This window comes from Mus pahari, chromosome 11 (genome assembly GCF_900095145.1).
Source record: "Mus pahari chromosome 11, PAHARI_EIJ_v1.1, whole genome shotgun sequence".
NCBI lineage: Eukaryota > Metazoa > Chordata > Mammalia > Rodentia > Muridae > Mus > Mus pahari.
This window is the reverse complement of record NC_034600.1, coordinates 23,719,943-23,730,232: the sequence shown is the minus strand read 5'-3', so window position 1 is coordinate 23,730,232 and position 10,290 is coordinate 23,719,943. Positions and strand designations below refer to the sequence as shown.

The following is a 10,290-nucleotide window of genomic DNA, read 5'->3' as shown; positions in this document are numbered from 1 at the left end:
TGTGTGTGTGTGTGTGTGTGTGTGTGTGTGTGCGTGTTCACAGAGGCCAGAGGAGGGCACCAAAGCTGCAGTTACAGGCAGTTTTGAGCTAGCTGGCAGTTGTGGGCCACCCATTGTGGGTGCTGGAAAACAAACTTGGGTCCTGGACAAGAACAGCCACCACTCCTAAGAGTCATCTCCCCAGAGGTGTAATTTACTTTTTAAGTACATCTTTATGGGCTGTCTACAACCCCAAGGTGGTCCATTGCTTGCCCTAAAGACCAGTTAATACCTGTAACAAGCCTTTTGCATGTGTTCCAGTTACCCCTAACTCAGAAGATGCAGAGAACCGACCCACCAGAGCACCAAAAGAAACAGCCAAACCTCAAGATCCTGGCCACCAGACAAACTCCAGAACTCCAGTGCTACTAGCACAGTGGGCCTCACTTCAACACGGCTTACAGGAGCATCGGGCCACACACAACTAAGCCTCCTGTGTGGAAAAGCAACCGCTGAAAAACACAGATACAAGAGGCCTCCTCTTTTTTTTTTTTTTTCAGTTTCTGCATCTGTGGGTTCAATCAACATCTGGAGCCAGGTGCAGTGGCACATGTCTACACCCCAAGCTCTGAGGAAGCTGAGGCAGGAAGGTGGTGAGGTTAAGGCCAGCTTGGTCCACAGTGAGATCTTGTCCCACAAACGTTACCAGTGTGACGCAGCACAGCAGTTACGGACTTGCCTCGCATGTGCAAAGCCCTGGTTCAGGCTTCAAAATCTCAACAATTGCCAGGCAGTCATGGTGCACTTTTGGTCCTGGCACTCAGGAGGCAGAGGCAGGAGGATCGCTGCAAGTTCGAAACCAGCCTGGTCTACAGAGTGAGTTCCAGGACAGCCAGGGCCACACAAAGAAACCCTGTCTCCAAAAACAAACAAACAAACAAATAAACAAAGCAAAATAAAATTCTCTCTCTATTCAACATGCACTTGCTGTTTTCTTTTCCTTTTTTAATAATTTAATTTATTTTATGTGTGTCCATGTTTCGCCTGCATTTATGTCTGTGTGATGCTGTCAAATTCCCTGGAACTGGAGTTATATATGTTTGTGGGCTACCAAGTAGGTGCTAGAAACTGAACCTGAGTCCTCTGGAAGAACTAACTCTGTGCTCTTACCTATTGAGCCATCTCTCTCCCCTAAACCATACAATGTAACAATATAACAATACCAACGTAGTCTCAAGTATGAGTAAACTAGAGATAGTGAAATGTACTTGGAAGGATGTGCAAAGATCACATGAAAAATCTGCTGGCAATGATGAGCTGAAGGCACGGAGTTAACAGACAATTTATCAGAGCTGGACATGGTCCCAGTACTCAGAAGACAGAGGCAGACAGATCTCTGAATTCAAGGCCAGCCTGGTCTACAGAATGAGTCCCCGGACAGCCAGGGCTACACAGAGAAACCCTGTATTAGAGCAAACAAACAAACACTAACACTCAAGCACTTGCATGTGTGCACACATGCAACAGTCAATCAATCCTTCAAAATATGGCCAGAGCATGACTCAGTGGGTAACTGCTTGGCACACAAGCCTGACAATGTGACTCCAATATCCCTTCTAACACAGAGGTGAAACAGAAAGCCTACCCCACAAAGCTTTTCCATAAGCATCGCTGTGGCAGGCATGCCCCTCCACACATACACCGTACAAAAATAATAATTAAAAATATATTTTGCAAGGAGAGACTCATGCCTTGGAGGGGATGGATATTAGGTTATGTGAGGGAAGTTGCATGTTCTAATCTCACTCACTGTTCCTGTGGGCACTGAGCTGGGCATTTCACCATCTTGTTAGGTAAATGCTAGAGCGCCGCCATCTGTGTTGCTTGAGACTGGCCACTCTATATGTTTGTATCAGACATCACAAGTCACCAGGATCGGAGGAGTTAGTCTAAGTGTTGAAGTGAGAGGACTTCTGCTTCTTATTCTACAAATAGAATGTTTTCATGAGGAATTTGAACGTCTACAAATTTTAGCAATCTTTAGAGAAGAACCAACCCTCCATGGACAGCAGAAGCCTGGGACACTGGTGCAGTAGTGGTTTTCTCCCAGATCTGAAGCCCACTGTTTTACAATACCAGCAACATAACTGGGGCTCCAGCTCTGAGGGTCGACAGGCTTCGACCAGAGCCAGCTAGCAGACAGAGCTGACTCGGACACATCACCACCTTTTATAATGCTTTCCTCCCTAAACTTGACTTGAACCACCACTCACCACACCACCCCCTTCCTACTCCCCTCTGTAAGAAGCTGACTGGCCGGATGGCCACACCTGTAGTTCCAGCACTTGGGAGGCTGAGGCAGGAGTCTGACCTGGGCCCGCCAGAGCTACATAGCACGGTGCCATAAAAAGCAAGCAAGCAGCTCACACTGCACAAGCAGCTCACAGTGCACACAAGCAGTTCACACTGCACAAGCAGCTCACACTGCACAAAACGGAAGCGGCTCGGGTCTTTGCCCAACCAATACTTGGCAAATAGAATATCACACTTTAACATATGTGCCATTGTGTTGTTGTTGTTGTTTTTTTAAACTTTGAAAATGAATGCTAATCCCTGGTAGCATTAAAGCCTTTGTTAATTAACATAATAGACATTAGAGGTGGGGTTTTTGTTAAGGAAAACGTCAATGATCAAGAAATAAGATCTTGCCAGGCATGGTGACACGGGCCTTTAATCCCAGTACTCAGGTAGCAAAGGCGAACTCTGAGTTTGAGGCTCAGGTCAGTCAGAATTACATGATGAGATGTGTCTCAAAACAAACAAACCAACCAACCATAAACTAGCTGCTGTGCCACACCCCTGCAGTCTCATCACTGGAGAGATAGAGGCAGAAAGATCTATAAGATCAGGGTCATCCTCAAGTTGAAAGCCAGTGTGGGTTACATTAGATCTCATCTCAAGAAAAAAGGAAGAAATAGGGGAGGGAGAGAAAAGAGGGAGATGGCGGAAGAAATGGACAGAAGATGTCTAGACCTGCCTGTAAACATCTGGGCAGCACCTCTGTCCTTGTGGGACACAACAGAGATGGGCTGAGTCTTTACTTTGGCAATGGCAGTCACAGGCTGGATCTGTCCACAAAGCCCTGCTAGTGTGGCTGCCTCAGCCCATCCAGGAGTTAGTGAAGTTCTCCCTACTAGAAGGTGCTCACATCTGCCCCAGAGAACTTCTCATGCCATATGCCACATGCCACATGCCACATGCCACATGCCACAGCATCAAAAGAAAGGCAAAAAGCTGAGCTACCCAGGGCTTCAGGAAAAGCTGCAAGACCAGCAAATGCTTGTGTATTTGGCAGAACTTACGTCTCTAATGTGGTGTTTGTAAGTTGGACCAGATAAGAAGGAAGAAACTAAATGCCACTCCCCCTTTCCTGCTGGCAGCCAACAATATCTCCCAGAAAAGCCCAACTGCTGAAGGCTCAGAACCGACTACATCCATCCAGAGCACTCACATATTTGTGCTGCGGACTAATAAGGAAAACAAGGAACAAGGGCCAAGCAGAGAAGCCAGCCAACCGAAACCTGGAGGACCAGTATTGAAGGTCCGGATACTCAGTGTATTGCCTCACCTGTGGTAAACAGGGCTGTTGTCTAGAATGATGATATACTTATAAAACAAGACAACATACTGGGCACCACCACCACCACGATTATCACCAATGCTTATACTTGCCTGCAGGAAACCCTGACAACTCTTACTCTCAAACTGTCTTAGGAGGGAAATAGATAGATAGATAGATAATCTCCATCCATCCTAACACTACATGTAATCCTCATAATAATCTAAGCATCACCGCTCCCATTCTACAGATCAGGAAAACTGAAGACAGAGAAGTGACTTTTTCAGAGGCATACCTGCTTGCCCAAATCCAAAATTTTTGCCTGCAATCTTGAAGTTCTTTTGACTTAAAATCAATTCAAATCCCCATACTTCTGCAATCTCATTGGATTTAATAACAGGCATTTCAAGAGTCGTATAAAGGCAAGAGAAAACTATGGGTTTCCTACAGGGCACTGCCCACCTATGCACACAGAAACCAAACTCTAAGCTGGGCATAGCGGCAGACACCTTTAATTTCAGCACTCAGGAGGCAAAGGCAAGCAGATCTTTGTGAGTTCAAAGCCACCCTGTTCTACAGAGAAACCCTAGCTCAAAAATCAAAACAAACATATCCAAGTCCCGCCCTCCCCTCCACGCCCATTTCCAATCCATCTTTACCACTGTAAACAAAGCCCACGATGCCCCACTGTACCCACTCCTGCAGCTAATGCCCCGCAAGGCGGCATGCTCTCTCTTCCCTGGACTACAGTAAGAACAGGCTGCCGAATGCAAGCTCCATCAGGAAGGGACGTGTGTTCACAGCAGAGCCTCAAACACAGCACACACAAAGAAGCAATACTCACCGTTGGGGCTAGAGAAAAGGTCCCTCTACTGACAGCACTGCATACTCTTGCAGGGGACCCGGGTTCGAGTCCTAGTACCCACAGGGCAGTTCACAACCCTCTGTAAACATTGCCAGGGGTTTGAGAACCACAAAGGAACAGGACCCACCACCTGTGCTTGTAAGGAAATGGGGGCTGCAGAGGGTTACCCTGGATCCAGTCCCAGGAGAACCACCACCGTCTTCTGGTTTCTGAGGGTACCAGACAGGCACATGGTACACCGACACACATACACATAAAAACAAAATTAAATATATAGAGATATAGATATAAATATAAAGATGTAGATATAGATAGATACTGACGGTAGCCAGGCATGATATCACACAGAAGTAGAGGGAGAAGAATCAGGTGTGTAAGGCTAGCTAGTCTCTGCTTCACAGAGTTTGAAGCCAGCCAAGTTAAATGAGGGGAAAAAAAAAAAAAAAAACCAAAGCACCTTGTAAGCAGGTACGTCAGGTAGTGCAGACCTTTAATCTTTGCACTTAGGAGGATGAAGCAGAAGAATTACAAGTTTTGGGCTAGCCTTGCCTACATAGCAAGACCTGGTTTTTAAAAAACAAACAAGAAGACACACTTACTAAATGAACAGCTCCTGACTACATGGACTGTTTCCTTAGGCCACCTCCCTTCTCCCTGACAGTCTAGACGTCACAGGTCCCAAAGCAAGGGTCAGCCTACAGCTCACCCTTGCTCACTGTGTCCCTCTCAAAGCCATCAGACTAAGACCCAAACTCCAGTGAGGATCTGTTAGATCAGCACTGGGACCCTATATACAGTTCCTCATAATGTGGTGACCCCCAACCACGAAATTATCTTTATCGCTACTTCATAACTGTAATCTGGCTACTGTTATGAACTGTAAGGTAAACACACCTGTTTTCAGGTGGTTGGCAACAACTGTGAAAGGGTCGTTCAACCCATCCCCACCCCCACCCCCACCAGGTCCCCACTGGGTCCCAACCCACAAGATGACAACTACTGTTAGATATATGGCAGGAACAGGGCCTTGCACCCGTGCTTGTAAGGCTGCAGAATGGCTAACATCTCTTCAAGTTATGTATTTGATTGCTTCGTTCAAGGCCCTCCACAAAAGTCATAAGTAACCATATGAAACTGTAAAAACCTAGATATTATAGGTGATCTATTTGCTCACTGTAATCTCAACTTCAACCTGGAGACCTTCTCCTTAGCCATCCTGGAACCTGTGATCTATAAAGAAGCTATCTCAAAACTGAGCTCACTCAGGAATGTACCATCTACACAAGTGATGGCAAGTCTCTCTAAAGTGATCTGCGTAAAACTCCTGAATAAGATGCCCTGGTTCCCAGTGGGGACATAGGAGCTATGCCCGGTGCTCTCCTTGCTTGCTGCAATGACCATATTTCAGCTCCAGTCAGGCCCAACGACTCTTGCACTCACCACGGGTATGACTCATTGTGTGGGATTACAGACAATCTCCAGTCATATCTGGCCTGGCAAGTTCTCTCACCTACTCTAAGTCTGGCCTCTGTACTCTCTCCATTATATCTCTATTCTAGAGGCATTTTCTCAGACAAGCGTCTCACCCAACCTTCCCAAGGCTGTTTTACTACCCAGCCTTGTTACAAGACTACTGGATCTATTGTTGTTTACATGCTTATGGGATGTCCTTACACTTGTGCACACACACAGATCATTGCCAGCAGAGATGTTTGGCTTCCTACAATATATCCTCCTCCTAGCATTTAGCAGGTGCTTGGAAAACAATATGCATACAACTAAGAGACTCAGCTTCTGGTGACAGTGTGAGGTTTGAAGGGTTCATTTTGTACTAATGGCTGAATCCAGCTAAATGCATGCTGGGTAAGCATTCTACCATTTAGCTAAATCTCACGCCCCCACATAACGATATAAAATCATGGTGTGAGCTCACTGCACTGAAACCTACCACAGTGAGACCTTCAGCGACACTGAGAAACAGAAGTTATGATTCTGTGGGGGATGGCCAGGACTTGGTTCTTTCCAAAGTCCTAAGAGGGGGATTTTAGAAGCAAGTCATACAGCCTAGCAAAATATCACACATACCAATTTTCTTTAAAACTCACTTAAGTACTAACAATAAATTCTCAGAACCTGAAATCAAGCACTGTCAGGAAAGAGCTTCAAGGGGCTTCCAAGAAGAGCGGATGGCCCCAAATATATGCAATTAACTATGCAATGAAAAGTGTTGCATCAAATTGAAGAGTATCACAAAACAACCAGAAAATGGACTTGGAGGTGCTGCTCAAAGAGAACTTGCCTAGAACTTACAGGAACCAGGAGAGAGAGAGAGAGAGAGAGAGAGAGAGAGAGAGAGAGAGAGAGAGAGAGAATGAATATTTGCAATTTTCTGAAAACAATCTTCTTTTCTGGACCCTCTTGGTCTAAAAAGCCTGGATGGGACATATTCCTTCATCCTTCCTTTCCTGACATTGAGGGGCCGGGCATCATTTTACTCAAATCAAAAAGCCTCACTTTCCTCGTCTCTGAAAATGCCAGCTTAACATACATCAGAAACCAAGATGACTCCACACCGGCCACCTCAAGGAGGACGGGACAAACTGTAGGCCACTAAACCTGATGGGTCCAGAGACACAGCTTAACCCCCTACAGCACGTACAGCCAGCCCCCATTGTCCTAACGTTCAAAGTAAACAAGACCAGGCTTGCACCGGAATGCCCACCCACCGCGATCGGATTCGAGGTTTGGTTTTTGTTTTTTATAACCCCTTAAAAACCTAACAAAAAGACAACATGGGAGAAAACCACCCAGACGGCTTTACCTAGTTCCGTGTTGTTTTTCTAACCCTGCAGAAAGAAGGGAAATTAGCATTAAAGGGCTAAAACCTAATAATTGTCTCCAGTTAGGAGCTTCCTATGGCTTGGATATTGTGAATTTAACTGACAAGATTACAAAACAGGTTCCAGCAAGATGAACTGCAAAGACGGGAGCGAAGGCTCATGCCCAGTCAGGGTTGGGTAGGGTCCGGTCAGTAAACCCATGAAGCAGGGTTGAGCCTTCCCTGTGCCCAGACTTGTGTCCGGGAGTTTGCAAATCGGATATGCAGACGTTCTCGTGAATACAGAACCCCACGTTCTAGACCTGGAGATGCCAAACGCGGCCGCCCTGCCCGGACTGACCAGTTGTGCTCGGAGTATAGAAACAGAGATCTTGTCCAGCCCCACGTTTTTCCTGGATTTATCTATCCCACAGGCAGTGCAGTGGCAGAAGAGCTGCAGAGCTCAGAGCCACTAGTCGAGGCTTCGACCGGAGGTGACACGTCCTGGGAACCGAAGGGATCCTCAGCTCCAGACCCGCTCTCCCTGCCAGCCCGGAATCCCGGAGGCCGAACCACCGAGGTCGCCGGGGTTGCCTCTCGGGCTTCCCCGCGTCCCTTCCCGCCCACAGGGTTTCCTGAACTCGAGCTTGGCTCGCGTCGGTGTCCGCGGTTCTGAGAACCCGCGCGGCAGCCCGCCTCGCTCACCTGGCCAGCACAGCACCGGGCAGACATCGCCGCGGCCGACGACCTCGGGGACGCTGCCCGCTGGGCCTGTCACTCGGGGCCCTCTCGGCTTGGTCCGCGAGCGCGCGACTGAAGGAGCTCGTCTAGCTTCCTATCCCGGAGCCCAGCAGCCCAGCTGAGAGCCGCGTACCCCGGCCTGAAAACAACCGCCGCCAAGCCCCGCCCCACTGGCTCCGCCCTGAGACCGCCCCAACTGTAGAGTCCGCCCCTATCCTAGGCTCCGCCCCCTGAGCGGTCCCGCCCCTTTCCGGGCAGCCCAGTGGGCTTCTTCCTCTCTGGCACTTCCGCCAGGGTTAGACCAAGGGAATGACATTTCTTACAAGCCCTCCGGTTTTACCGAACCGCCGGGTTTCGCGACGCCCCGGCTCCGGTAAACTACATCCGCTTGCCTTCGGTAGTTAAAACTGGAGCCCTAGAGAAAAACTCCCTCCCGACTGCCCTGCGCTGGTCCCTCCACGAGGGCGCCACTGGTATGGGACTGCGATCGCCTTCCTCCTCTGGGGCATCTACCCCTCTTTCCCCGCACCCCCTCACGTGCCAGGTCTCCCCAGGCGCCTAGCCGTTCCACCTGCCGTTCCCGCGGAACTCTGGCGGCTCTGGTTAGAGCGCTGACCGAGAGGATCTCGGAACCAGGGACTAGGTTGGGGTCCTTGTTGCCTCTCAGCTGACCCTCGTTGAAAGGAGGATTCCAACAACTGCTTGTTGAATGCCAAGGGAGCGCCACGTTTTGCTCTCTACCTGAATCTCTTCTCACGTTTACTTCAAATGTAAAGCCATTTCTCTTTGTATGAATTTTACACCTGTCCCTTGTTTGCTGGGAGAGTATTTCAGATAAACATTGCTGTACCCGTGTGAGGAAAGTGACAGCGGAAGTCTAAGTAGCTTAAATAGATAGCTTGCCTAAAGCCTCAGGAAGTGAAAAGGCCAAGCTGACAACCCTAGTGTCACATCCTCAGGCACAAAACCCAGGGCTTGACCTTCTCTGGACAGAGCCTTTGCCTATAGTGTCTTGGGAACTTTAGGAGATAGAAACTAAAGAAAACTGTTTTTGATAATACGTGCTTTAGTTATTACCAGCGCTGAATCTTCTAGCGTCTTAGATCCAGGAGTTTAGAGTAACACACACAACAGAGCAGTCCCCTACTTGGGGGTTAAGAAAAGTTGTGAAGACAGTGGCTGTAACTAAAAATAAAAGGGTGAGGGAGGAGCAACCTGCTGGGTGGCTGGCAGTTACTCAGAGCCGGGATCTCCGCCGGGCTTCACAGTGAGCTCCATTGTTTGCTGCTGCAGGGCGGTCACTAGACTTAGAACTTCAGCCCCTGGGGAAACCGGTCTGCACCAAGAGTTTGTCTTTGTGGGAACCGCCCAAGAGGTGGGGGGAGGGGTGCAAACTGTACAGACCTTTGAGCTGGAACTTACCCACTCCTTTAGGAGACCCCTCCCTCACCCAGTGTCACTGGGTTAGGATCAGAGACCTCCTAGTGGACTCCTGTTTTGGTTTTGTTTGTTTGCCAACCTTATGCTAGTGATTGAGGGTTCTGAGTATGGATGTCAGTATCCCAGAGAGAGAGCATGCTTCTTAATGACCTTGAGATAGGGCTTGGAACTCCGTGGTAGAGAACTTCCCAGCATGCATGAGTTCCTTCCCCAACATGCCAAAAATAATAAATGGTTTGTGGACATGTCAAATGTACACTAAGGCACCCCCAAAAAAGTTAACAAAAGTCTTAACTTCCAGTGTCAGGAAGTTGCAAATTCTAACTTCACTAAGAACAGGCTGGATAACATGGCCTCTTTGAAGCTCTGGCTTAACCATCGCTTGTATTCATGAGTGTGTTTAAATGAAATGAAAAAAAAAAAAAGTAATTTGTGATTTTTTGTCTTCTGGCCTCGGCCCCTTCAAGAGTTGTGTGGACTGTGGTGCAAACACCACGTCGCGTGCAGCCAGCTTTACTGTTTGTGCTCGAGGTAGGATGCCTGCCTGGTGTGCACTGAAGTTTTCTGAAGATGCTATGTGGTGCCTCTTTCTTAGCACGCTAGTGTTGAAGTCGGGCAGACTAGATGGACCTTCATGATTTTGCAAAGATGGAATACTGTAGATCGAAAAATCAAAGTTATCTTGGGCCGACTTTTGTCCTCTTACTAACCCATTTTCTGCCCACCTCCAGGATCGGACTATTAAGTAAAGCTTTTGAAATGTATTGCTCGTCAGGGCACTAGCTTCTAACCATAGAGTACATGTTGTGAACACATCTGAAACCTGTA

General features: G+C 48.0%; 1 protein-coding gene across 2 annotated transcripts in view; it reads right to left on the bottom strand.

Moving 5' to 3' along the window:
- Positions 1–9,259, bottom strand: part of Serinc5 (serine incorporator 5) — a 100,180-nt gene extending 90,921 nt beyond the window's left edge. The window contains exon 1 of one of the 2 annotated variants that reach the window (XM_029543967.1): positions 9,238–9,259. Coding sequence is in view for 1 of the 2 variants with exons in the window: in XM_021208336.1 (XP_021063995.1) it covers positions 7,987–8,013 (27 nt within the window). In the remaining variant the exon portion in view is untranslated. Of the gene's footprint in view, positions 1–7,986; positions 8,180–9,237 lie in introns of those variants that run through there. The other variant, XM_021208336.1, reaches the window with a different exon arrangement.
- Positions 9,260–10,290: the final 1,031 nt, after the last annotated feature.